This window comes from Quercus robur, chromosome 7 (assembly GCF_932294415.1).
Source record: "Quercus robur chromosome 7, dhQueRobu3.1, whole genome shotgun sequence".
NCBI lineage: Eukaryota > Viridiplantae > Streptophyta > Magnoliopsida > Fagales > Fagaceae > Quercus > Quercus robur.
Window position 1 is genome coordinate 10,611,221 of NC_065540.1, and position 26,067 is coordinate 10,637,287.

Here is a 26,067-nt window from a genome sequence, read left to right on the forward strand (position 1 = left end):
AGATTTAGGGTTAAATCTGATTGTATAAATTTCAATTCTCTTATAGTAGATGTGTTTACCTTGAGGATAACTAAGTTAAATCATCTCTAGGTTTTTACCTTGAAATGGTTCGTTTCATCGGTTTTTCTGGGTCATCAATCGTGTGTTATTTACTTTTCTGCATCTTTACATGATATGATTTATTGTTATTCAACTTAGATCTGAATAATTAATCTAAGTAATCACTTGGTTAATTTATTAGGTTAAACAATCTGGCTTTAGGTGTCTAAACAAACAAACAAACAGTGTTCAACTCGAACACTCTCTCTCTCTCTTTGAGGAAGAAGAATCACCGCTAAGCCCTCCCTCTTCCTTGGTGTATTACCCATGTTTTAATTTCAATTCATGTAGTAGTGTGTGTTATAAAGAGTGTGACTATCATTACTTTTCTTAATATTCGTGTGTCACTCTAGCTACTCCTCTAAAACAAAAAGGAAGTTTTTTTCCTCAATGTGAAAACTCTGATTGGGCAAACAAAAAGGCATGGAAATTTGAAACAATAAGCATAAGACTTTGGCCTTTGGCTAAAGTTTTATAGAATTCTTATGTTAGGGAGCCATTTGAAGTAAACCAAAGCTCAAATATTTTTTAATTACTCGTGGTTGGGGAAAGGAAGATTTAAACATTGGACGTTTAGGAATACCATGAGATGTTAGTTAAGTTGCATCTTGCAAGGTCTTGGCCAAAGGTCAAATATTTGAGAACACTTAATTAAAAAAAAAAACAAAAAAAAAAAACCCTGAATCCAGGCAGATACTTTCCTACTTAAAAAATTTCAAAACTTTCTGCCCTACTATTCTATGAAAGCATTCCAAATACAATGTTTTATCACATTTCTGAATGATACAAGATATTCAAGAAACCCACCACTTGAGTCTTGACCATTTTGGAACCTGAAACATGTGCCTCAGTAACAGCAACTCGATATTAATCTTTGACCGATGTCCGTAGTATCTTCACATCATGGATGGGTCTGTAAACACAGCATGTATCACAAGAAGTTAAGTCTTTAAAAGTGTACAGAAGAGCTCAATCACCAGAAAAAAGTTACAACACAGTAAATCTGGGTGGAACCTATAATCTATATGCCTTAATTGCATTACTTTGTAAATCTAGCCAGGATATGATATATCAAAACTAGGAATTTGTGTTGCCAAATTGTGATATAGTGATTGTCACTTCTGCAGACTGAAGATATTTGAACTAGAAATGATTGACTAAACCTATTAGTAGGTCCCTTTTAGTCACTAAATGTACTAAAAGTGTAGATATAACCAATATTGTTCCAGCATCCTGCTTGATTCTGTAGCTTATAATTAGTTCTCTCTAATAGAGCAGTTACATTTTCACTGAAAATTTTGAGAACTAGTGTCTCAGTTTTATCATTTTTTAATTTTTTTTAATAGGTGTCTCAGTTTTATCATTCAGCAATGTATTCATAGAAGTAGTAGGAAATGGAATCATGAAGGGTCCTGCCTATAGCACTTTTTCTAATCATTGCCTATTTTGCTTATTATTTTAAAGTTTGCTAACTTTGTGACCTAACAATTTGAAAGGATCACAACCTCACCAAGCTATCTTCCCACAATAATTATATACTACTTTTTTGTTTGTCTTTTCAAGCAAAGACCTGTTTCAATCTTCTTGGCAATTGGATTATTAGTTGATATGAACTTACAGAAACCCAACAGAACATTGGGAAGATTAAACATAGATGATAACTGATAAAAATTAAAAAATTTCCATGTGTTGAGCCCTCTTATTGAGGAGTTTGGATGTGAGAAAGTGTTACAATAACAGTTAAGTAATTAAGTTCACTTTTCCCATTAATTGTAGCTTTTGGGACAATTGATAGTTTATCAATAATATTAGAATTTCTTATAGATAAGTTTCATTTTTCAAGAGGGACCAACATAACACCATATTATTCTCTTAGTTTTCACTTTTCAGCTTTCACAAGCAACACAAGGTTAGTCTAGCTGCACTCAGTTTTTGGATTATTCAGGGTGAGGAGGCCACATTATTGGGTTTCAGAACAGTGGCATGCTTAGATGATTGTCAATATTCAAGTTTTATTCTCTAGAAACAGTTAGGAAGCATCTAATATGTATATAAAAATTCATATCTAAATAACAATGCAGCAAGCTGATGTAGCCCATGTTCTAAATCAAGGCACTTATAGATCAGGGATATTTGTAAGGAAAACATACCTATCATTATTATCAGTTTGGACACTGCCAAGTCTTTTGATTATCTCCATTCCCCTACAAACTCTTCCAAATATGGTATGTTTTCCTGGACAGTACGGATACATCAGTTCAGCATTATGAGCACATGAAAAAAAGTTTCAATGTATCAGACAAAGAAAGGAGCAACCATGCTTACCATTTTCAATATTAAACACTCATTAATAAAAAATTTATTTTTGAGGCAACCCAAAACACATCATACGGTATGAAAGATAATAAATGTCAGAAATATTAACTGCTCAAAAGATGATATAGTATCCTAAAGTAGCCCTTTTGTGGCTAAGTAGTAATTTGGCATTTATTTTGGCCTTGAGTGAAGGAATAAAAAAAACTAACAGCTTAAAGACATTTCAAAACAAAAAAGAAAAGCCCCAAATAAAGGTATAATAACTTCAAGGAATTGAGGGGTCCATTCTTGAATAAGTGTTGAAGCTTTACATTTTATGTAGCAGTTCAAGCATTGTTATCCTGCAACTTAATCATAGCAGTAATACAGGACCACCTATACCAATCACATGGGAAAAAAAGGTTGAACAAATTTTCAAAGAGAATGATCAAACACATGCAAGTTGTAACAGGGAAGGATGATATCACTACCATCCAGTGATGGACATGGAGCCAGGGTTATGAAGAACTGACTTCCATTTGTATTTGGACCAGCATTTGCCATGGACAAAATACCCGCCCCAGTGTGCTTCAACTCTGGCTTAATCTCATCATCAAACTTCGAACTGCAAAGCATCACAGAACAAGTCATACAAGAAACCCCTCTTTTTTTTTTTTTTTTGGATAAATAACGTAATTTATTGACGAAAAAAGACAATTTATACAGGACATATACTAGAGACCATTATAATCATGGTGTAGAGTACAATGATCAATGAAATCCACATACAAAAAATCCCTCATAAGGCATACATATATCAAAGACATAATATGGTATTTATTCACAGTTTTTAGTGATCCATTGTACTTAAGCAGTATTGGAATCAAACTATGGTCTAAACAATCATGGAACAAATTTGATAAGTGGATAGTGCAAAGGGTTTTAAAATACACTATCACATATTAAAGCTAACTCTGCCTGTGTCTATACCCAGTGTCATATATTTTGTTCACGTTCAGTCCCAAACCCCAAAAAAAGGAGTAGAGTTGTGGTAAGTTGACGGTCAGCATAAAATTTAGTCACTTGCTTGCCACTATATATAGTGTGCGGCTGACCCTGATTAGTATGTTTAGGATCCATAGCCAACCCAATAGTTTTGGGACTAAGGCTTGATTGTTATCATTTTACTATATACTAAGCTAACTTGGAGAATAATTTTCCAGAAACAAATTTGTCATAAAAGATAGAAATACCCAAAAAAATTTAAAATTAAAACTTACCCATATATGGATTCTCCACCTCTTCCTGTTCCAGTGGGATCCCCACCTTGCACCATAAAATCCTACTCCAAAATTGAACCAATATCTATGTAAACATTTACATTCCTCAACAAAACAAAAAAGTACAATACAAGAACAATTTTATAAGAGAAAGAGACCTTGATGATTCTATGGAATTTAACGTTGTCGTAGTAGTTTCTGCGAGAGAGTTCAATGAAGTTCCTGCAAGTTCTCGGTGTGTGCTTGTAATATAGCTGTGTTTTTTACACGACAAATTATAAAAATAAAAAAATAAAAATTGAAGTTTGAAACCTAATAACACTTGTATTTGTATGACTGTTTGAGCTAGTTTATTTCACATTCAAACATTAACAACCAAAATAAAGTAACATTGAATAAAAAAAACACTCGATTTATTACTTTGTTTGATTTTCTATGGCTTTCTGAGCAACCAAACAGAAGGTAATTAAAAAAGAAAGGAAAGTACCTCCACGGTGAAAGAACCCATGGAGGTTTCCAGTGTCACCTCCGGAGGCCCTCCTTCCGCACTTGCCCACATCTTTGAGAGAGAGAGAGAGAGAGAGAGAGAGAGTGAAGTGTTAAGAGTGAATTCAAGAGCTCGAGTTCTTGGTCTCAGCTCAGGCGAAGGTGTGAATTGCAGGGTCTGAACTCTGAAGCCAATTTCTAAATACTGCGTTTTGTGGGCTTTGTTAAATGGCCTCAATTTTGGGCCAGTTTTAAATATTTACAAACATGGGCCAATGTCATTTTTTTTTTTTTGAGTAAAGGCCTATGTAATTTTTTAATATTCCATTTTTTTTTCCTTTGGTTACTAAAAATAATAGATAATAATAATCCCATCCTTTGATTTTATATTTTGTGTGTCGATTTAATCTCTACATTTGCTTTAAAAATAATAATAATAGATCGCTGTATGACTGTGTCTTATTGATTATTTTGTTTTCACTAGTTAATTTTTTAAATAACATGAATTATCACATCCTTTTTCTTTTTTTTGTGTGGTGCATTTGTGAGAATACTCCACCTTTGACTAATTAATTAACCCATCTTACTTTCTTAAAAAAAAACTTAGATAGATTTGATAAATGAAGGTATAATTTCAATTTTAAACAATATAAATAATGTGATAAAGTCATTTGCATATAATGTCATTAAATTTATTCAAAATGATAATGTTTTATTTCAATCGTCCCTTTGGATTATTATTTTTTTCTAGTTAACTTTATTAACTTATTTGTTTATGTATAAGTTTTAAAATTTTCAATTTTTTCATATACAATTATACTTTTGCCAATTTTCAGTGAATAAAATTTTGAAGAAAAAATTATAATAAGATGCTATGTTATAGGAATCTTATTCAAGTCATTACATAAATAGTTTTTTTTTTTTTTTTTTTTGGAGAAAGACATAATAGTTTATAGTACTATTCATGCATATTTTAATCATATGATCCATCAAAGTCATCTAAACAATTTCTTCTAAAAAAAAGTAATCTAAACAAGTTATACAACCATTAAAAATAAGTATCATTTAATTTTGATTTTTAACTTATCGGATCAACTTTTTTCAAAATAATTGTTCAATACTTTCGAAATACAACAATGTATTATTCTCTCATCTCACGTAATAATAAATCATTCTAATTGAATTCATGGTGGAAAACGAATTATATTTCACATAATAATGAATCATTCTAATTGAATTTATGGTGGAAAACGAATTATATTTTCAATTTTTGCACTCACAAAAGGATACATGACACATTTATACATGATTGTCAACCTTCTAAGTTCGGTTGAGTAATTTTTTAATTTCTCTTTTAGTTGGGTCAAGAGAGACTATAACGTTGTTGCTCATGCAATTACTAAGTTTGCTTTATGTTCCCTTGAGTCTTTTTGTTTCAATAATGGCAACCTACCTCTAGTCGTAAAGTCTGTTTGTTAGGTGGATTACCCCTAATTGCCCCTTTATTGACATGCTAAGAAGGAATCACCTACAAGTACAACATTATTACATGTCTAGCTTTCATGATAGAATAAAAGAAAAGTTAGTACATTAAGTGCATATGTACCCCCAAAAAGTATCTTTAATTTTGAGAGATGCTTCGAATAAAAAAAAAGTTGGGAAATTTTTGATAAACAAAAGTTAGGAAATAAAGAATGAAAGAAAAGTTTTTATTTTTATTTTTTATTTTTAAAGAAAGTGTCCATTTGAAATCTATTTATTTTGCTGAAAATGAAAATTTTTTGCTAAAAATACTATAAATAAAAGTAAAAGTTAAATGAAATAATATAATAGGATCCATAAATAGTATAAAAAAGTACAATAAAACTCATAAATAGTAGCAAAAATAAGTTGATTAGTAAAATAAATTAACAAGCACAAAAATAACTAAAGCACAAAAATAACTAAAGAAAAGTTAAGTGACATGGGTAAGTATATCTTTTTATTCCGAGAGATGATAATTGTGACAGATTCTCAAAAAAAAAAAAGAAAAAAAGAAGAAAAAAGAGAGATGATTCTTACTATAAATTGACACACTTCTAGTAATTGAGACTAGTCGACTCAAAATGGGCATAACGTGGGCCCAAGCCGGCCCACCTCGCCCAACTGGAAATTGAAAAGAAAAAAACTGAATGAAACACACCCAACGAGTTCCATTCCATACTGTGTCTGTGTCTGACTTCTGATGAGACCAATCAGGCTTCCCGAACCGCCCAGCGGGTTTTCGGGTCTGCCCGAGATCTTCGATGCTGGTGGGGTCTACGGCGCGATCAAACGAGCTATCATCATCGGAAACGGCTTCGCCGGCTCAGAAAATCAAAGCATTGGCCTTGTTCGCGCTCTCGGTCTCGGTCTCTCTCGCCACCACTCCTTTTACGTAAGCCATTTCTCTTTGATCCCAATTCTCTGTATGAATTCTTTTTAAAGATACGATAAAATTTCAACTTACAGTGTCCCGCTTTAACTTAATACGATAATAGACTTCACTAGTTCAGCTACTGTTCACTCCATAACGAGCGTTTTCTTTTGTCATTAGGCTAAAATACTTACTAGCTGAGCTAACTGGAACTTAAGCGATCGAAGTCTTAAATGTTTTCGTTAATGATTTTGTATATGAATTTTGCAGCGAGTTACAAGGCCAAGAGGAGGAATCAATGAGTGGCTTCATTGGGTTCCAGTTTCTCTACACAAAAAATTGGATTATGTCATGAAGCGAATAATTGGATATCAAGTCATGGTTAATGGGCAAAAAGTGATGCCTCTTTTTTCTCAAACAACTGGTATTGTATTGTGGTCGCTCTCAAATTATGTATGAGATAGATGTATTTTGTGATAAAGATAGGTGTTGATTATGTTGGAAATTGTTAATTTTTATTATATAGAGAATTAAAATGGTGGTTGCACAGGCCTATCTGATGTTCTAGAAGCTGATGCAAATCATATTGCGAAAATGGCCCGCGAAACATTTGACAAGTATGGTTTCCATGATTTCATTTTTTTCATGAATAGTTTTATTAATTGGAGTTACACTCACAAATTGTATGTGCTTCATGATTCATATTCTTCGGAACATTGTGCATAACAAAGTATATTGTTTAATGCTGATGCACTGATATATCCATTTTTTTTTTTTTTTTTTGCAGAGACGGCCCACTGTTGGTGGTTGCATCAGGCCGGGATACTATTTCTGTTTCAAGCTCCATAAAACGTTTAGCTCCAGAAAATGTTTTTGTTGTTCAGGTTAAAGTTATATTCTTTTTTAATCTTTCTTTGATTACATATGATAACTCTGTAGTTTTACATGATGTTGATATCAAAACATGATGCAGTATGTTTGTTTTGTACAAATTTGTTATAATTTAAAATTTTAATGATTTAGCTTTTTAATACACTGGATACTTCAATGCTTTTTGAAAATGTAATTGATTTCTAATTGGCTATTTTTGGATTTTTGTAAATGATTTCAACTAGTACTAGCTTTTCAATTACTCCAGTAACTTCAATGCTTTTTGAACAACTGTAACTTGAATTACTATCTAATATTTTTACTTTAATAGAATGATAAATGAGGGTTTTGTTGCCAATGAGTTTTAGCCCAATTTACACCTCATAAGTGCTAGGTGGAGAATGATGTCGTGGGTTCAAGACCCATCCCAGATGTGTATGTAACTTACCGATAAAATAAATAAATAAATGAGGGTATTGGAACAATTTCTATAAGCAAATGTACATTCACCCTTTTTTTTGGACCCGAAACTGGCACAGGTGGGTAGGTATTGCTACAGGGTATAAGTTTGCAACAAGTTTACTTTCTATTTTGGATCTTTTATTTAATAGCTTGTTTAAGCATTTTGATGGTAATACTTCTTTCCCATTTTTTCTTAGTTCCACCACACCATTTGGTACCATGTGGATTTGATTTGCTGATGCATGCAAGCACTACAATGTCTGGTTGTAATAGATTTGTCTTTGACAACATGTTCCAGATACAACATCCAAGGTCCCATTTGAATCGGTTTGACTTGGTAATTACTCCTCGTCACGATTATTACCCTCTGACTCCTCATGCACAAGAGCAAATTCCTTGGTTTCTCTGCAGGTGGATAACTCCACGTGAACCTCCAGGAAGAAATGTGGTAGGTATAGAATACTTGCTCAAATGGGTAATATGTGATGGTCGTTAAACTTTTTCTGCTACATATGGTTAGTTACTGCAGTGGCTTATGAAGCTCACAAGTGTGGATTTCAGGTTCTCACTGTGGGAGCTCTTCATCAGGTTGATTCTGCTGCACTTAGGAGTGCTGCTTCTGCGTGGCATGATGAGTTGGCACCACTTCCAAAGCCCTTGCTTGTGGTCAATGTTGGAGGGCCTACTAGTAATTTTCTTTGCACCTATAATCTGTCAAGCTTTTGCTCATATCAAACACCAAATCTGATTGTAGTCTGTGGAGTCTAATTCTACCTCCCATGCATTAAGTTCTGTGGTGTTTTGTAATTTAGACTGGTTTTTCTACATCAGCAACTGTGGTTATGTCTGTGATATTATATCTGCAAGAATTACTTATTTATTTGAATAAAATCACATCTTGAGCTCTTCTTCTTTCACACTTTTCTCCCTTCCATTCCCTGAGTATATGAAAGATTATCATATTCTAGGCAATTGTCCATACGGTGCGGATCTTGCAATGCAGTTGGCAACTATGCTGCGGAATATTCTTTGGAGCTGCGGAAGCATCAGGATATCTTTCTCTAGAAGAACTCCTGAGAAGGTATATATGCTTTAGGAATTTCTTTTGAAGAACTTATTGACAGTTGCACACTTATTCTCTGTGCTGTTAACAACAGGTGTCCAATATTCTAGTAAGAGAATTTAGTGGTAACCAAAAGGTGTACATTTGGGATGGTGAAGGTACTAAGATATCACAAGTACAAAGAATATTTTTGAAGTATATTTCATAAGTACAAAGATTGTTTGACATTTATTTATGTAATACTGCATAGATCGGAATCCACATATGGGGCATCTAGCTTGGGCTGATGCTTTTGTCATCACAGCTGATTCAGTAAGTATGTTGAGTGAGGCTTGCAGTACTGGGTATGTTCAAAGTATGATGATGAAGTTAACCTCTCAACAATTGTTCGTTAAGTTCTTCTTTTGATCTAAAGTTCATGTGTTTTAATAATGATTTTTCATCTATAGGAAGCCCGTTTATGTAATTGGTGCTGAGCGGTGTACATGGAAGTTTGCTGATTTCCAAAAGTCTCTTCAGGAACGAGGAGTTGCTCGACCATTCACTGGTAAAGAGGATGTAAGTTGCTATTTGTCTTATTTTGTTCTCTTTAGCTGAAATATTAAGTTTTACCTTGCACTTATTGTTTCTCACTTTATTTCTTCTAAAGTTGGTCGGTGTTGAGAGAAGAATCTCACAGCAGATGTTCTAAATTTATTTTTAGCTTCTTATTTTCTCTCAGTGCCTTGTTTATTATTACACACGCCTTTTTAAAAATAAAAAATTATGGGGCCTATATGTGGCACATCTCACATGAAATTTTATAGTATACCACTGATGATCTTTAGTGCAAATGGAACCTCTCCTCCCCTTGTAAGAGCAAGGTGAATGATGAAATTTTGGGTTCAAGACCCACCATGCAAGTATGTAATTATCAGTTTTAAAAAATGGCTTAATAGTATACCACTTCTACCAGAAGGTAAGTGCAACAAGTGTTTTATTAGTGTAAAAATGAGGAACATCATGTAATAAGCTCTTATAGCATAGGAAAATATTGCTTCTACCCAAGAAAAATGCATTTGTGCCTTGGCCTATGTCTCATCTGATCACTTTTTTTCTTTGGCCTGGGTAGCCTGATCACATTATAAACAAAACTAAGGTTCTTTCACAATGCGTGGTTTGATTTACAGATATCAGAGAGCTGGAGCTATTCTCCACTTAATGACACTACTGAGGCTGCTAATTGTGTGAATATGGCACTTGCCCAGCGTGGATGGAGTATACACAGATAATGGGTTTCCTTGTTTTGGGTCCATGATCCCAGTAGTCTATCAGGGTGGGAATTGCCTCCAACCAGAAGCAGTCTTTACGTGGTCCTTTACCAATTGACGCCTAGAAGCAGTGTCTGACCTGTTTTTTACTGACTGATAGAAGCAATTAACTCTGACCGGATTGACCAATTTTGCTCATACCCTGTGTTAGAATTCGTTTGTTTGATTTTGGTATTACCTGTATCTTGTTCAATACCACAAGAGATTTTGAATTGTTAACAGAACTTACAGCAGAGCAGCCTGTCTTGTAAAATAAAAACTGAATTATACTACTTGTTCACTTAAAGTATGATGATATGTAATTTATTTTGATTTGGTTGATGAAATTTTTGGTTCTTTGCTCTTGCATATAATGAATTTGATTCCAAGGCTTCCATTTATTAAAATAATCTTAATGCATGTTGTATTACAAAGTGTATTAGTTCTCTTTTGGTTTGTTTTAAACAAAATTTAAACCCAATCTGGGAAATACGACCCTGAGGACCAGCTAAACACTAACATTGAATGGTCTCTTTTGAGGAAAATTGCCTGAGCTTACCCTTTTACCATGAGAATTCACCTTGTCTGTCTTTAATCTTTGTCTTATTTTATTTTTTATTATTCTTTTTTGAGGAAGATCTTTGTCTTATTTCTTCTTAGTTTCAGAACTTAATATTTCAATGGAATGAACCTTAAGGGGTAACTTAAAATGCTGGGGATCAGTGGAAGTGAATTTTCCTTTTCTTAAAGGCCAAAATTCGCCTATACTATTTTAAAAAAAATCCAAACTAGATGCTTAATTTAATCTCATCTTATGTTTTTATTGGGGGAGCTGTGGTGTAGCAGCAAGTTGGGCAACTTTTAGTCTCCACCTTAGGAAGAAAGATTAAACAAAATTGCTAACTATGATTTCTATTGAGTTGTCTCTTTGATGGAAATTTTCCTGAGGACCTGAGGTTGATCATATGATGAAGAATAAGAAAATAAAACACTGGATTAATGGTCTTCAGTCACAACCTTGAAGGGTGCATAACAATGTGGTTTTATCTAAAGAGAATAAGGTGTAACTTGGAAGTGGGGTAGGAAAGATCCGATTATTCACACTGTTGGATTAGCGAGGCTATGTGGTTTAGTTGACTGATTAGGAGAATAATAAACTTTTGTTAGTTATAGCAGGTTGACATTTTAACTTTAATTTTTATATATTAAGACCCTAGCTACTATTCCCACTTTCTATTTTCTCCATTATATGGTGCTAAAAGCAATAGTATGAAATACTACAATGACAAAGGACAGACATGCGATAACTCACTTCTGCTTGATCTCTATGCATAAAATTTCTATTATATCCAACCAATGACATTAATAATCGTAAAATTATTGTTTGGTCGACTTTATTTTTGAAGTTGGAGCAAGTAAATTATGAGTTTATGACCATCTTGTACTTGCTTTGTGAACAAAAAGTGATTTCAAAATTCAATCAAATGGAAATGGTTAGCAACTCCCTTAGTTCCCCCAGCTACCATTGACTATAACTTCACAATTTTAAATGCAAATTATTTCAAACCAATTCCTTTGTGATTCTCTATATAAGGTTCATTCATCAAGTCATTCTCATCATCACCACAATCTTCAAAGTCTCTCTTATTCAACTATTCTCTCAACACAAGCTTTTACTTCTCATCAGTTTCTCTCTAGCTCACTATTTTCATTTCTACACAAAAATGAGGAGCGGTGATTCAACCACAATTGATGTTCCAGAGTCAAGCGCTGTTGCTAAAGGCAAAGCACCTCTTGTGGCAATTGTCAAGCAAGAGCAAGGGAAGGGTGGATGGAAAAGAGGAGTTGCCATATTCGACTTCCTTCTTAGGCTAGGAGCTATCATCACCACTCTAACCGCGGCTGCCACCATGGGTACTAGTGATGAGACCCTTCCCTTCTTCACTCAGTTCTTCCAGTTCCAAGCTAGTTACGATGATTTGCCCACTTTCCAGTACGTGATTTTTCATCTCTCTCTCTCTCTATTTCGATCCATTTCATGCTTAAAGATTTTACTAAATCCAAACTATAAAATTGTTCCATTTCAGATGAAGAATTTCTTTCTCTCTTTCAACTACTACTTTTATCAATAAATAGAAGCAAATGCCATTTATGCAAAGCAAAATTTTATCATAAATTTATACACAAACTTTGTGAATGGTCAATATGTGAATGTTCATGCATGTAGAACGTATGAAGTTTATTAAAATTTTTGAGACTTCAAAAAAATGCAGGTTTTTCGTCATTGCAATGGCAATAGTGGGTGGCTACCTTGTACTTTCTCTTCCCTTCTCCATAGTATCCATCGTTCGCCCCCAAGCAGTCGGACCAAGAGTGCTCCTACTCGTTTTGGACACAGTAATTAACCTCCTTAACCTTTTAATTCAGCACCATAATTTGCCATCAATTTTTTTAGCAGTCTTTGATTTTTTCACATCAAATAGTGTACACAATGTGGATATTTGTGTTAAAAGGTGTGGACATTGTGAGAAACATTTCACATCCAAGAATATGAAACAATAATTAACCTTTTCTTAACTTTGGCATTAAATTAATCCATCTATTAAATTCAGGTGGCGCTTACTCTAAACACCTCAGCTGCTGCCGCGGCTGCAGCCATAGTCTACTTGGCTCACAATGGCAATTCCAACACAAATTGGCTAGCCATCTGCCAGCAATACGGTGATTTCTGCCAGAAAGTCAGTGGTGCCGTGGTGGCCGCATTTGTCTCGGTTGTTGTCTTCGTGTTCCTTATTTTGCTGTCTGCTTTGGCCATCCGAAAGCCTTGACAAGATGATGGACCAGCTAGCTAGCTGTTTAAATAAATTTTAGTTTTTGTATTGTTGTTTATGAATTTCTTTCAGTGTTACTTTGAATTTTGTTGTGTGACGTTTGAAAAATTGTAATCTACTTTCTTTTTTTCTTTGATAAAAAAAAATTGTAATCTATTGATTGTATGGCATGTGTTGTAATGAAAAATTATTGTGATCTATGCGCATTGACTTTTTGTGCCTAGTTCAAGATTTTCTTTACTTTATGGACAAATTACATATTTTTGACTCGAAATTATACCCAATTTTGCAACTTTGCTCCATGAACTATCGAAATGCACAATTGATCATTCAAAATTATAAATCTATAACACTTAACTTCCTGTTGTCTGTTTTGGGATTAAGTCTAACATAATTTTGCATCAAAAGTCCAATTTACTCCTCCCTCCAAAACATACGGTAGATGGTAAATAGGTCTTTTAATGTTACATTCCATTAGACTTAATACCAAAACAAATGACGTGGGTTTAAGTGTTACACAGTTATAACTTTGGGGGTCATTCGTGCATTTCGATTGTTCAAGGGGCAAAGTGTAAAATGTGATATAGTTTAAGGTGAAAAAAATGCAATTACCCCTTTGTTTATTGTATTACTATAAAGCTTAGACTGTACTTTTCCATTCTCTTGAAGAAAAAAAATCCGTTATTAAGAGTTTTGTTGGTACTTCTTGGCATTTTTTACGAAGACATCTAACATTCAAATCTCTCTTTTAAATTTTTATATTATTGTAAGTAATTATAATAAATAAATAAATAATCATTATTTTGACATCTTGCAACACTAAAAACAAATTAATTTGTAATATAAGTTTTCAAGTGGTATTTAGTCTATAAATTAAGAGATTATATAGGTAGGACATACAATAAAAATACTAAAAGACCTATTCTTTAAGGTAAAAAAAATTTAATAAATATTTAAAAATATATAATTAAAACTTTAAGGAGGAAAGTATAGGAGAAAATCAACACAGTTGAATTGATTCAAGGAGGAAGTCAACACAATTAAATTATATGTGCGAAATTCAAACTTTACAGGATCTTTATAGTTAAGAGAGAGGAGCATTTAAATTATAAATATCTATTTTATTATTATTATTTGATAGGAAGATATTTGTGTTAAAAACATTAATGTAAATTGAGTTACAAAATTTGAAAACTTTACTAGACTTTAGTTTAGCCCAAAAGGAAAATAGCCATGAAGGACATGTCACAAACGACTTGCTGTTAAAGACCTAGTTTGTATGGATCAACTTGCAGAATTCGGTTTAGGTACAGTGTCTTATGGACTAGACCCAAAAGGATGTTTCTATATATCTAAAAATTGTCACATGACGACATCTTATATGCATATAGGGGGTGTTTGTTACCGTTGTTTAAATAACAATTTTTAGTATTTAAACAACATTACACATATTTTTACACATTTTTTTATCAACATATATTTTCATAAAATAACAACAACTTTATTATAAATCTTTTATCGAACGGGTCATAGCTACTAGCTAAGGGCCATCTTCCATCCCATGTAAAAATGGGCCACAAAGCCCATAAACGATAAACCCAAGCGGAGAAAGGATATAAAATCTAATGGTAAAAACAAGGCCACATCAAATTATCGTTTATTTCTCTTTTACCCCACTCTTCAGCAGTAACCCACTACACCGAATCTGAGAAACCATCACAAACAGAGCTGCAAGAGAGTGGGAAAGAATGGGCTGAGAAATTGCGGAAGAACAACAAAGGCTTCTTGTGTATTTGTATTTGTGAACTAACTGCTAAATGCTAATTGCTAGTTGTGGTTGTGTGTGTGTTTAACTGGTTCGGGTCTGCACTTGTTGGTTTGTTCATCTTTTTTGTTGGGATTTGGTTGATTTCAGACTTGGTAGTTTGATACTGAGCTCTCTCTTGCCATTTCTACAGTGGATTCTTGTCATGGGTCTAGTTTGAATTGAAATGAAATGGATTTTCTCCCTCAATATAATTTTTTCTTTGTTTGTGCTCATGGGTTCTCTTCCTCTCTTGAGGCTCTATTTATGCTTATCATCCATTGCCAAGTGCAGTGGGGTGTGAAACAGTAAATTTATTGCTGAAGAGTGTTGGTAAAATAGAAATAATGATGTTGTGATGTGGCCTTATATCTTACCATTATATTTTGTAGATGACACGTGTCATTTATCTGTTTAAAAACAGGAGAAAACATGAGACACTAAAAAGCCGGCCCCAAATTAAAAAACCTCTTTGGTTTTGTTCGCTGTCGTCAAAACCCTTTTCTTATTTGTTTCAGAGAGAAAAGTTGTGGTGTGCTTTGCAATGGTGATCTCGGAGGATGAAATAAACAGGCTATTTAGGATCCGAAAAACGGTGATGCAAATGCTTAAGGATCGGGGTTATTTGGTTGCAGACTTTGAGGTTGACATGACCAAAGACCAGTTCAGAAGGAAATACGGTGAGAGCATGAAGAGGGAAGACCTTGTCATCAACAAAACCAAGCGAACTGATTCCTCTGATCAGGTTCGTTTCCCCCATCAATCTTTCTCTTTCTTTATATTCAATTCTATTCTACTTTTTGATACTCAACTCGAGGGAAAAAAAAAAAAAAAAAAAACCTTAGAAACCCTAAATTATATCTTTGAACCCATATTGATGCTTGAAGCATAACCCTTCTTCTAAAGGGTTCTAACTTCTAAACCCAATTCACCAAAAAAAACACATAATTTGTCTTACGACTCGGGTTTGCTGTAAATGAGCTTGAGTTCATCACCAAACAAGATTTTATGTTCAAACTTTTGACTCATTTTCTTGTTTACCTCTTCACAATTCCATGAATTTTTACTTCGAATAGATGGTTTATATCATCAATAATATGAACCTATTGACAAACTTGTACTGTCCAATTTCAATCAAAATGGGACATGTTAATTAAGAAGGTAACATAGACTATGCTTTTGGGTAGAATAGAATGATGGAAAAGAACAAATGTGGCTGACCCTGATTAGCCTGTTGAGAATCCTAGCTAACCCCAAAATTTTGGGACCAAGGTTTGATTGATGTTACTTGCCTACGTTTTGAGTTTTTCTTGCTTCCAGTATAGTTTAGTACTTCCCTGTGCAGAGTTTCCTCATATGTGCTTTTAGCATTTACATTTTTAATGTCATTGATATCACTAATTCTATGATTCTTTTGGGATCAGGGAAAGTGGAGCTAGATCAATTCATATGTTATAACTGTTCTATGTGCATAGTTTCTTTATTTTTCTGTCAAGAGCCTTGTAGCTCAACTGGTTGGCACTTCCTCATTTTTCCAACAGAGACGTCTAGGAATCAAAAAAAAAAAAAAAACCGGTTATATGTTTTGATATATATTATCAGAATGTACGATGCATGGTACCTGTGTATACTTCTATGCATTCTTTTGTTGGTTTTCTTACTGTTTGTTCCTTGTGTACCAGATCTATGTTTTCTTCCCTGAGGAACCAAAGGTTGGTGTTAAGACAATGAAGACTTACACCAATCGCATGAAGTCGGAGAATGTTTTCAGAGCAATCTTGGTTGTTCAACAAAATTTAACCCCCTTTGCGAGGACCTGTATAAGTGAGATATCTTCAAAGTTCCACTTGGAGGTTTTCCAGGTGAAAGTGACTTCATAATGTTGTAAGAACAAAGTTGTGGTTCTTAAATTATGTCTATTGTCTAGCTTATCCATTATTTTCTTACGCAAGGAATCTTAGTATTGTAGACAACAGGGCTGTTGCAATGGCCTGCTTAGTATGCACATCTCCCAAGGGTCTTGGTGGGTCTGATGGTTTAGCTATTTGAGTGAACTTGAAAGTTTGTCTTCTTAGTGGTGGTTTTGATGGTTTACTGAGCTTGAATGTTTATTCAACCAGTCACCCATTCTTGCAACTTGATGGTTGAAGAACTTTGGTCAAAGATGTTCCCAAAGAAATTTTTGTAGTGATTTTTTCTTTCCTTTTAAACTGATTTATCATCTTTATCATCAATTTGAAGAGATTTTACTCTAAAAGTGACAAAGTAATCATCTTGGGACTTTTTTTTATAAGTATGTTGGGACATCTTTGTGATACACAAACCATTTCTTTTATGTCTGTGTGTGAGGTTATTGGTGACATTCAATTTGCTTGATATTTGTGGAACATATTCAAATGCAGCTTTGTGTAAATAAGTTTTTTTTTTCTTCTTAAATTCTTACTTATATCCATTCATACAGGAGGCAGAGCTGATGGTAAACATTAAAGAGCATGTTCTTGTTCCCGAGCATCAGGTGCTTACAACTGAGGAGAAGAAAACTTTGCTGGAGAGGTACACCGTAAAAGAAACACAGGTCAGTGTAGGTTAACATTTCAGTTGCAAATATTTGGAAACCGATAGCAGTTAAACTTTTGTTAGAATCTCTGAGATTTGTTGCTGAGACTGGAAGCTTATACTACAGAAAATATGCCTCAACATGCCAAAAATTAACTATTTAGGTGCACACACATAAATATTGGTTTTAAGAAATGATTATTATTACACAAAATCAATCATTAGAGCATCATTTTTGTGCTAGACAACACGAAACTTGTTAGTCTGCTCCATGATTATAGATTGGTCTCTAAATATGCTAAAACTTTGGCCAAATGTTGCTGTGTTTAGCAGAAAGACTTTTGCTATTAGTGTTTAATTTAATTTTCTTATCAAAAAAAAAAAAAAGACTTTTGCTATTAGTGTGTATCCTTGGATGATGTGGCTTTGTTAATGTCCTTCAACAGTCCTAATTTGTACTGTGATCACCCTGTTGTGGCAAACTCTTACTTTTGTTTTTGTTTGTTTGGTTAATGAAATCCCTTCCTACAAAAAATAAAATAAAAATTTGAGGTTGAAATAAGGTAAAGCTTCGAAGGACTAGGTTCATAAGAGAGCTAATGAGCAGAGCTGAGGAAAATTTATCCTCGTGATTTTGAGTGTAGTGCTGTTCTCTAAAGCCTGTTAGGGTCCTAACTCCTAACAAATCAGCTGGGCTCAGGTTATCCGTTATTTACAGTGTGCTTTACTGTCTGGTATCACTGGATATGATCTATGTCAGTGGACAAATTCTTTGGGTTTTCGGTTTTCCAAAGTGCAATCTAAGAATTGAATGTAATAAGTCAAACTAAGTTGTAAACTAATTGCTGTTCGTGTGTTCTAATAAGTATTACTGTTTTAAAAACTCTATATACTACTTTCGTGTTCGTGTGTTCTAATAAGTATTACTGTTTCCTCAAAAAAAAAAAAAAGTTGTAAACTAATTGCAATTACACAAAACCACCACAATATTTCAGAGTTACGTAATCAGACAATGAGGCTACTATGAGAGTGCCCTCTTTATGTTACCTTGGACAACTTTGTAATTATCCAAATGTTTTGCTCTAATGTTAACATATCTTTTTCAATTTTTTTTCTCTAATGAAGGTGTCCTTTTCAATCACATGATCATGAGCGAATTTGCATGTGCAATCTCTTCTTCCCTTTTTTTTTTTTTCCTTACTGGGATATCTGTATAGATCATGTAAATTTTTTCTACCATCCCTCAAGATTGGGATGTCAGCCCCTTCTGAATGCATGTTTGTTACAAATACCATCAAATTTTGATATTTTATTGATTACGTTTTGGGTGATTGGAATGCAGCTGCCTCGTATTCAAGTGACTGATCCAATTGCCAGATATTATGGGCTGAAGCGTGGACAAGTTGTGAAGATAATCCGGCCAAGTGAAACTGCTGGCCGATATGTCACCTACCGATATGTTGTATAAGTATTTACATTTTAGTGACTGCTTAGGAGATTGTTTGAGCTGGACTTGAGTTGAAAGTGCTGTTGTGCTTGTCAAAATCGTCAGAGGCCAGTTTTAGGGGATTTTGTAGTGGGGGTTTCAAGACAACTATGTTACGAAAATATTTATTGTTATTCTTCAGTTGTGCATCATAGTGTATGCTGTCTGTGGTGGTGGTTTGTAATCCTGTTAGCATTTTCTTCATGCATCTTAACGTAAGCGTTTTGTGTACTTGTTAAAGATGCAAGCTCTGTCTTCTCTGTTGCGGTTCTCTCCTCAAACAATAGAGTAATTCCTAATACCACAAACCCTCTCATACTTGTGGTTATCCTGGTGATGCTGTTCATTGAATGTGCTTAACTAATATCTTACTGTCCAAGGAGCTAAGTTATTTCAGGCATTATATGCCCTTTTGACATGCTCATTTGTTCTCTTGAATAAGGCCTTGCTGTGTGAAATAAGTATAGCACTGGACGTTGTGCCAAGTTGGGTGACTGAAGATTCAACCAAAAGCAACCGAAACCAACATTTTTTTATTTTTTATTTTTAATAAAGAAAACCAACCTTGGTTGGTTCCGCATCTATCATTATTTATGGAAAATAGAAGGCATGTTCTTGGCATTACATTCAGGACATCAAAGAGACGCCTTTGGGGTTCCAATTAGCAAATGGCAATGAAGAGTAAAGCCTACAAATCAAAAGTAGAACGAATAAGGGTTTGTTAGGGTCATGAGAAGTCCACCCCTCGGTTTATTTATTTTGAGTTCCACCCCTCTGCTTGTGGAACTTGCACACATCAGCTTCCATAGGCTTTAATAAGCTAATACAAATAATCAGATGCTATACTGGGAAATTTTATGGGAGGCTTAGCTATTTCTTAAATAATATGTCATGAAAGAAGAAAAAAAATTTTAAGCATCGATCACATGCATTGATATAGAAAATTTTAATAAGAAAAAAATTTCATAATTCCTTTTTTTTTTCTTTTTCTTTTTTGGGTCAAATATAAAGAGATCCCCTACAGGTTCATTATCAAACACAACCTTGTGCTATGAAAATGACTTCTTAAATCCTTAAACTAATTAGTGTCCCACAAATTTTGAAACTTTATTTCTTAATAATAGGGGCCTTTAAACCAATTATTCAACAGCACTTATAAAATTCATCTTTAAAAAAATAATAATGGAGAGATCCCCTACGGGGTCATTATCAAACACAACCCTGTACTATGAAAATGACTTCTTAAATCCTTAAACTAATTAGTGTCCCACCAATTTTGAATTTTTTTTTTTTTTTTAATAATAGGGGGCCTTAAACCAATTATTCAACAGCACTTATAAAATTCATCTTAAAAATAATAATAATAGAGCAGCTTAGCTTTGAGCTAGTCCCGACAACAACTTCATGATATAAGATTAGAATTCGGTACAATACCTACAAAATGCTCTAGGTATTGCATTAGGTGCAATTACACCCTTTCTCTCTCTCTCTCTTTCTCTCTCACACACAAAAAAAAAAAAAAAAAAAAAACCACTTTGATTTTTTTTTCTTTTTCTCATTATTTATTTATTTAATAGTTGAGACGGAAAGTTGTTTTTTTCAACTCTCAATCTTAACTATTGAGAACTATTGCATCAGTTGCAATATCAACCCTAGGTATTGCACCATGACACGTGTGTTCATATAATCATTTTACATCCAATAAAAAGTGATGGAAGTGTTAATAAGAGAAAGTCAATTGCATAATTTTAGTTACTATAAAGACTAAAAAAGTCAATCCCACATTTTCATGAAAAATGTTTTGCTTCAAACATGTTCGGAGGCTCGCTGACAAATGCTTTGTCATGTGCACTAAACTTGACTTATTTAGTTGATTACTTTAAATGAGACATGTTGCGTATAATAAGAACTAATGTCATTCGAAAAATTTGCACAAAACCCATAAATCAGAACGAAAAATACTTATTTAGAGTAGAGTGAAATGGTACTCTTTATTTTCACATTTATGATGAACTTCACTATAAATTTAATAAGTAAACTCTACCGTGATTATAAGAAAAGAAATCACCATTTGCTATGCTCCGGACGTACCTAAGAATTACTCAGCCAAAACGTATATAAAATCTGGAATTAAAAAAACCCAAGCAGAGAAAGGGTATAGTTGTAAATTCAACACCAGCTCTCAAGTCTCAAAGCACCGATGATCTATATTATATTAAGCAGATGTAGACGACTCCAGTAGTAGTAGAACAGTAAAAAAACAACAAAAAACTTTTTCTTCTCTCTCTCTCACTAGCATGCTCTGCTCTCTCTCTCTCTCTCTATAACTTTCCTGGGAAAGTAAATTCCAAAAGGAAAATTAATTTCGATTTAGGGTTTTTTATTTTTTATTTTTATTTTTTTGGTGTGAATAATGTCTCAGACAGGGAAATTGATGCCGAATCTGGATCAACAGAGCACAAAAATGCTCAACCTCACTGTGCTCCAAAGAATCGATCCCTTCATTGAAGAGATCTTAATCACCGCCGCTCACGTCACCTTCTACGAGTTCAACATCGAGAGCAACCAATGGGTTCGTTTCTCTATATCTCTCTTTTTTAGCTACTGTTTGGCTGCCGAGAAAATGTAGGAAACTTTAACAATTTTTAGGATTTTTTTTTACTGTTTGACTTTTAACTCTGCCTTCTACACTTACTTAATGCCAATACAAAGTATTTTTTTATTATTATAATTTTTGTTTTAGTAAAAAAAAAAATTTTGGCGGTTGCAGAGTCGCAAAGACGTTGAAGGATCTCTTTTTGTTGTTAAGAGGTATAACTTTTTCTTTGTTTTGATTTTGTTTTTGTTTGTGTTTTTGATTTATGTTTGGTGTTAATGAGCTATGCTGTTCATGTTATTTAGATTTATTTTATTTCCCAACTTCTTAGTTAAGTTTGCTGTGTTTATAAATGGTTTTGTCTAATGCTAATAATGTTGTTGTGGTTTGTTGTTTTTGTTATTGTTAGGAATACTCAGCCGCGGTTCCAATTTATTGTAATGAATAGGCGTAACACAGGTATTAATTTTTTTTTAATTTTATGATTTTGTTCTGTTAAAGAGGATGATTTTTTTTTAATAAATGTATATGAATTATGTCAATCAATGCAAAAAATCTGTGTGGATCTTGCTAGTTCATGGTGTAGATTAGAAAAAACCAAGGCCCATTTGAAATTAGGGAGAACATAATGGCTTATTTGATTGCTATAGTCAACTCTAGGAATGGCTTACCTAACCTTCCTGCTATGCTTTGAATGCTCTCTATTGTGGGCATTAGGCTACTATGTAGAAGAAGACTTTGTAGTCCCTTCTCTGCACTACCTTACTAGGGTTTATACCATAGCAATTGAACCAAGAAACTTTCTGGAAAGAAGCAATTTATGTCATGATTATCATGTGGTGTACACCATTGATTGATTTCCGGCCAGGAATAAAGCTAAACTTAGTTTATGGTTCAAACTCTCCTCCCCCTTTCCCCATCTATATACTAAAAAAAAGCTACACTTGGTTTAGGTTCCTGGTTTTACTTATTGGAAATGCCTGTATCTTTTAAGCATGTCACCTGGGTCCTGACATTTTCTTTCTCTTATGTTTGTTTTCGTTTTAACCCTTTAACAGATAACCTAGTGGAGAATCTCTTGGGAGATTTTGAGTATGAAGTTCAAGTTCCATATCTGTTGTACCGGAATGCATCCCAAGAGGTTAATGGAATTTGGTTTTACAATCCACGGGAGTGTGACGATGTTGCGAATCTATTTAGTAGGTACAATATATTCCTTGTCTATATTGTCATTTGAGCTAGAGTTCATACTTCATCGGCATGCCATAGAATTTGTTTATGCCCTCTTCGTACCATAACCTTAAGATTCTAAATCATGTTGTAACTCTAACAAATGATTTGCCTTCACTTTAATTTTGTCAAATACTCAAATCAGATTACATCTCTTGACAACCATGTGACCTCTCCCGAAATATGCCTCATTGTTCATCAATAATTATTGCAAGTTCTGCATGGTTCCTTTTTTTTTCCTTTTTCTTTTTTAATTTAATTTAATTTTTATTTTTTCCCCCTGTTCAAGTTTATTTTTACTGTTAATTCATTTTCCTTTTATCCTATTATCTTCACACTACCACTCCTTTGACATGTCTTAAATAGGCAGTAAATGTAAACACGCATAGTCTCTCTTGAGGCACAGATCATTCTGTCAATTTGAAACCATAGAACTACAATTTTCTTTTTTGTCAAACTAATAGCATAACATATAATGGTCCTATTATTCATTATCTATAACAAGGGAAAAATTCAAGAGGATGTTGTTAACATATTTGAGTAGGACAGACACTTATCCAAGAAAATAAGAAATAAAAATGTTGAGGACAGAGAATTAGTAACTAGGGCATGTATTGGGATCAATAACCAATAACTTGAAGTTCAAATATCTGGATTTAATCTTTTTCTACTTATGTTGTATAGGATTTACATTATAATTCTATGTGATGGAGATTTATAATTAGTAGTTGTCTTATAGATTACATTTTTATGTTTCCTTTCTACAGGATACTTAATGCATATTCAAAAGTTCCTACAAAGTCAAAAGTATCTTCAAGCAAAAGGTAACCATAAAAAAATGCTGACAACAATAATGGTGAATTCTTTTCAAAATGATGTAACGTCTAAGATGTTTATGGTTTCCCGGGTTGGTCCTTGGGTATTTACAAAACTTGTATTTAATGGCGTTCTGCTTCAGTAATAGTTTCTGCTAGTTGCATTATAATTTTATCTTGTTGATTGCAAACTGTGCTGTAAAATTGTGAATAATTCTCTAACTTTCTTTCTTGTTTTTTATCCCCTCAATTTTTTTCTTTACTCAGTGAGTTTGAGGAACTTGAAGCAGTCCCATCCATGTCATTAATGGAAGGTCCTCTGGAACCATCATCATCTGCCACTGACGCACCTGAAGATTCTTCCTTTCGGAATCTTTTTAATGTATGTGGTCTAGTTTAATATTGATACTTCAAAATTTTTTCTTCAATATCTTAGATATAGTGGAGCACTGGTTTTATTCTATTGAGCTTTTTCCTGTGGATATGTTGGTGACATGCTACTTTTTCTGTGTTCTAAGCACTACTTTGTTTCTCTCAAAACATGTTGCTTGCATCCTAAGATGAAGCATATGTGTGTAATGCTTATGGATGTAATTGAGATCTGGTCCTTCAGATGTTACCAAAAGCTTTCTGTTGATTTTGAAAAGTTTCCATACAACAAATTGTAGCCTTGGGTTGGATGTTCCATTCTATATTCTGAAAGTGATCTATTTGATTTTGGATGCTTGCAACATTGGATGCCCTTAAGTCTGCATCCTTACCTTCTTGCCTTTGCTTAATATTAGTACATTCATTCTGTCCCTTTTCTGACCGGTTTTTTCAATTCTACTATTGCAGACAGCTATGAATATTGGAGCTCCAAATGTAGCGAACTCTAGACAGCTGTCACAGCCCTATCATTCTTCTGCAGCTCTCCCTTTATCTTCTCATTCATCTAGTGTTGTTTCTTCTACTGCTCCAACTCCACAAGTACCATCACTTTCTCTTTCAGCTCCATCTAATCCAACTCCCCTTCAAGACACCGTTGATCCAATCAGCAGCAACAATCTGGTCGCTAATCTTCTGAAGCCCTCTTCTTTTTTTGCACCCCCTTCCTCATCGGCCTTGATAATGCCGCCTATTTCTTCATCTATCCCAACTGCTCCTGTCCTTCACCCTCCCCTGAATCTGCAACGTCCATATGGCACTCCAATGCTTCAACCCTTTCCACCACCCACTCCACCATTGTCGCTTACTCCGAGTTCTTCTCCTTCAAATGATGGACTTCTTATTAGCAGAGACAAAGTTCGCGATGCACTTCTGATGCTTGTTCAGGTATCTCCATCTTCTGTTTTTTCTTTTTTCCCTGGTTATCTCATTTGTTCTTGTATAAGTAAAACTACTTTGAGAGGAATTGTTGTGAATCATGGTATACATGATTATGTTGACACCTTACTGTGCTTGTATGGTGAGGCTTATTTATTTCTGCTAAATTGTCATGTATTTACTGTTAACTGCACCTTGGTATGTGGTTTGGTGGATGATCCTTGTGGTTGAATGTTGTGTACTTGCCTCCAACATTCCCAGCCTCTCAAGTTATTATTATTATTATTATTAAACAAATTACTGGCTAATTCATGGAACTGTTCTTTTGCTAGGACGATCAATTTATTGACATGTTTTACAAAGCATTAGTGAAGGTGCACCATCCTTGAGTACCTCTAGAGAACTAGTGAGCTTTCCTTCTGAAGATATTGCTGATCTAAACATGTGTGTAAAAATCAGTTCTGTATATAGCTCTGGTTCCATAAATAATGATGGTGGATAATATCTTTGAACAGAATTTTCTTCCAATTCAAGTTGAGGAAAGTTTCCCCAGCCCACAATATGGCGATTCAACCAATCATCTATGTCTATTTTTAATCGCATTACCTTTTTAATAGCTATACACTTGTTTAGGCTACTTAATGGGTCATATGATTAAAATACAGGTGGATGGTTATTTTAATCACCACAGGTTTGAGGAGATCTCTTTAAATTGGAGGAAAACTTTGTGCAATATCTTTTTCTGTGTAACTTTACTGATACTTCAGCCTTTTTGGAAACTTGTCTACTTTGAGAAGTTGCTTTCTTGGATGTAGGGTAGCGCTCTCTTGTTGGGTTTTGTGTATTTCATTTTCTCCCCTTGAATAGAATGTTGGTAATAGTTGAAATAGACATTTTTGTTCATTTCAGAGGTTTATATGTTTGTTGTCAGTTCATTAGATTGTTTTGGATTGTATTGTTGGTGTCCAAATCTCTGCTCAGACATTAGGGACAACCAGCTATTATGAACATTTATCAACAAAAAGAAAGTATTATGAACTTCGGCTCTAGTGGATGGTGAGCCTGCACAGAAAGTCTCTTTCTGTGATGCAGACATTTCTGTTTTCATGTCTTGTATTTTCGAGGGATACCAAAAAAAAAAAAAAGGGCAAAATGAATATATCACTAAAAGTCGCACAAGATTTGTCTTGCTTTGCCTCACTGAA

The 26,067-nt window shown here is 34.0% G+C and overlaps 5 protein-coding genes across 9 annotated transcripts; 4 read left to right on the forward strand and 1 right to left on the reverse strand.

The window, feature by feature from the left end:
• Positions 1-671: 671 nt before the first annotated feature.
• On the reverse strand, positions 672-4,355 carry LOC126692183 (peptidyl-prolyl cis-trans isomerase CYP18-2). 2 transcript variants are annotated; one of them, XM_050387695.1, is made up of 6 exons: positions 4,162-4,355; positions 3,833-3,928; positions 3,675-3,736; positions 2,928-3,019; positions 2,250-2,334; positions 672-1,012 (listed from the first exon to the last, which is right to left on the reverse strand). In XM_050387695.1, exons 1-6 carry the CDS (start codon positions 4,231-4,233, stop codon positions 967-969), a joined length of 453 nt encoding a protein of 150 aa, XP_050243652.1. In that variant the 5' UTR covers positions 4,234-4,355; the 3' UTR covers positions 672-966. The 2 variants fall into 2 exon arrangements, with proteins under 2 accessions (XP_050243652.1, XP_050243651.1); XM_050387694.1 differs by having other exon boundaries at positions 2,886-3,019; positions 4,162-4,352.
• Positions 4,356-6,303: 1,948 nt separating this feature from the next.
• On the forward strand, positions 6,304-10,586 carry LOC126692184 (mitochondrial fission protein ELM1). 4 transcript variants are annotated; one of them, XR_007644946.1, is made up of 11 exons: positions 6,304-6,576; positions 6,826-6,979; positions 7,106-7,172; positions 7,343-7,439; positions 8,186-8,335; positions 8,449-8,575; positions 8,856-8,968; positions 9,045-9,108; positions 9,201-9,305; positions 9,400-9,508; positions 10,120-10,586. XR_007644946.1 is itself a non-coding variant. In XM_050387697.1 (11 exons), the coding sequence occupies exons 1-11, from the start codon at positions 6,385-6,387 to the stop codon at positions 10,219-10,221; spliced, it is 1,242 nt and encodes a 413-aa protein (XP_050243654.1). In that variant the 5' UTR covers positions 6,307-6,384; the 3' UTR covers positions 10,222-10,586. The 4 variants fall into 4 exon arrangements, 2 of the variants coding, with proteins under 2 accessions (XP_050243654.1, XP_050243653.1); XR_007644947.1 differs by having other exon boundaries at positions 6,305-6,576; positions 9,201-9,262; XM_050387697.1 differs by having other exon boundaries at positions 6,307-6,576; positions 8,476-8,575; positions 9,201-9,294.
• A 1,260-nt stretch (positions 10,587-11,846) lies between these two features.
• Positions 11,847-13,270, forward strand: LOC126692185 (casparian strip membrane protein 1-like). Its single transcript, XM_050387698.1, has 3 exons — positions 11,847-12,232; positions 12,513-12,636; positions 12,852-13,270. Exons 1-3 carry the CDS (start codon positions 11,964-11,966, stop codon positions 13,065-13,067), a joined length of 609 nt encoding a protein of 202 aa, XP_050243655.1. The 5' UTR covers positions 11,847-11,963; the 3' UTR covers positions 13,068-13,270.
• A 1,949-nt stretch (positions 13,271-15,219) lies between these two features.
• Positions 15,220-19,070, forward strand: LOC126692186 (DNA-directed RNA polymerases II and IV subunit 5A). Its single transcript, XM_050387699.1, has 4 exons — positions 15,220-15,619; positions 16,557-16,736; positions 17,336-17,449; positions 18,773-19,070. Exons 1-4 carry the CDS (start codon positions 15,419-15,421, stop codon positions 18,896-18,898), a joined length of 621 nt encoding a protein of 206 aa, XP_050243656.1. The 5' UTR covers positions 15,220-15,418; the 3' UTR covers positions 18,899-19,070.
• Positions 19,071-21,145: 2,075 nt separating this feature from the next.
• On the forward strand, positions 21,146-25,778 carry LOC126692187 (mRNA-decapping enzyme-like protein). The gene is made up of 8 exons (XM_050387700.1): positions 21,146-21,488; positions 21,687-21,727; positions 21,922-21,971; positions 22,571-22,715; positions 23,510-23,566; positions 23,825-23,939; positions 24,395-24,871; positions 25,195-25,778. Exons 1-8 carry the CDS (start codon positions 21,330-21,332, stop codon positions 25,249-25,251), a joined length of 1,101 nt encoding a protein of 366 aa, XP_050243657.1. The 5' UTR covers positions 21,146-21,329; the 3' UTR covers positions 25,252-25,778.
• Positions 25,779-26,067: the final 289 nt, after the last annotated feature.

Excerpts from the sequence above, each read along its gene's own strand:
- LOC126692183 (XM_050387694.1), bottom strand. The coding sequence starts at position 4,233 with ATGTGGGCAAGTGCGGAAGGAGGGCCTCCGGAGGTGACACTGGAAACC. Across the intron at positions 3,737-3,832 it reads AATTCCATAGAATCATCAAG|GATTTTATGGTGCAAGGTGG; the intron begins GTCTCTTTCTCT and ends ATTTTGGAGTAG. Across the intron at positions 3,020-3,674 it reads GGTGGAGAATCCATATATGG|TTCGAAGTTTGATGATGAGA; the intron begins GTAAGTTTTAAT and ends GATGCTTTGCAG.
- LOC126692184 (XM_050387696.1), top strand. The coding sequence starts at position 6,385 with ATGAGACCAATCAGGCTTCCCGAACCGCCCAGCGGGTTTTCGGGTCTG. Across the intron at positions 6,980-7,105 it reads TCTTTTTTCTCAAACAACTG|GCCTATCTGATGTTCTAGAA; the intron begins GTATTGTATTGT and ends GTGGTTGCACAG. Across the intron at positions 8,336-8,448 it reads AACCTCCAGGAAGAAATGTG|GTTCTCACTGTGGGAGCTCT; the intron begins GTAGGTATAGAA and ends TGTGGATTTCAG.
- LOC126692185 (XM_050387698.1), top strand. The coding sequence starts at position 11,964 with ATGAGGAGCGGTGATTCAACCACAATTGATGTTCCAGAGTCAAGCGCT. Across the intron at positions 12,233-12,512 it reads GATGATTTGCCCACTTTCCA|GTTTTTCGTCATTGCAATGG; the intron begins GTACGTGATTTT and ends AAAAAAATGCAG. Across the intron at positions 12,637-12,851 it reads TCCTACTCGTTTTGGACACA|GTGGCGCTTACTCTAAACAC; the intron begins GTAATTAACCTC and ends TATTAAATTCAG.
- LOC126692186 (XM_050387699.1), top strand. The coding sequence starts at position 15,419 with ATGGTGATCTCGGAGGATGAAATAAACAGGCTATTTAGGATCCGAAAA. Across the intron at positions 15,620-16,556 it reads GAACTGATTCCTCTGATCAG|ATCTATGTTTTCTTCCCTGA; the intron begins GTTCGTTTCCCC and ends CTTGTGTACCAG. Across the intron at positions 17,450-18,772 it reads ACACCGTAAAAGAAACACAG|CTGCCTCGTATTCAAGTGAC; the intron begins GTCAGTGTAGGT and ends ATTGGAATGCAG.
- LOC126692187 (XM_050387700.1), top strand. The coding sequence starts at position 21,330 with ATGTCTCAGACAGGGAAATTGATGCCGAATCTGGATCAACAGAGCACA. Across the intron at positions 21,972-22,570 it reads AATGAATAGGCGTAACACAG|ATAACCTAGTGGAGAATCTC; the intron begins GTATTAATTTTT and ends ACCCTTTAACAG. Across the intron at positions 22,716-23,509 it reads GTTGCGAATCTATTTAGTAG|GATACTTAATGCATATTCAA; the intron begins GTACAATATATT and ends TCCTTTCTACAG.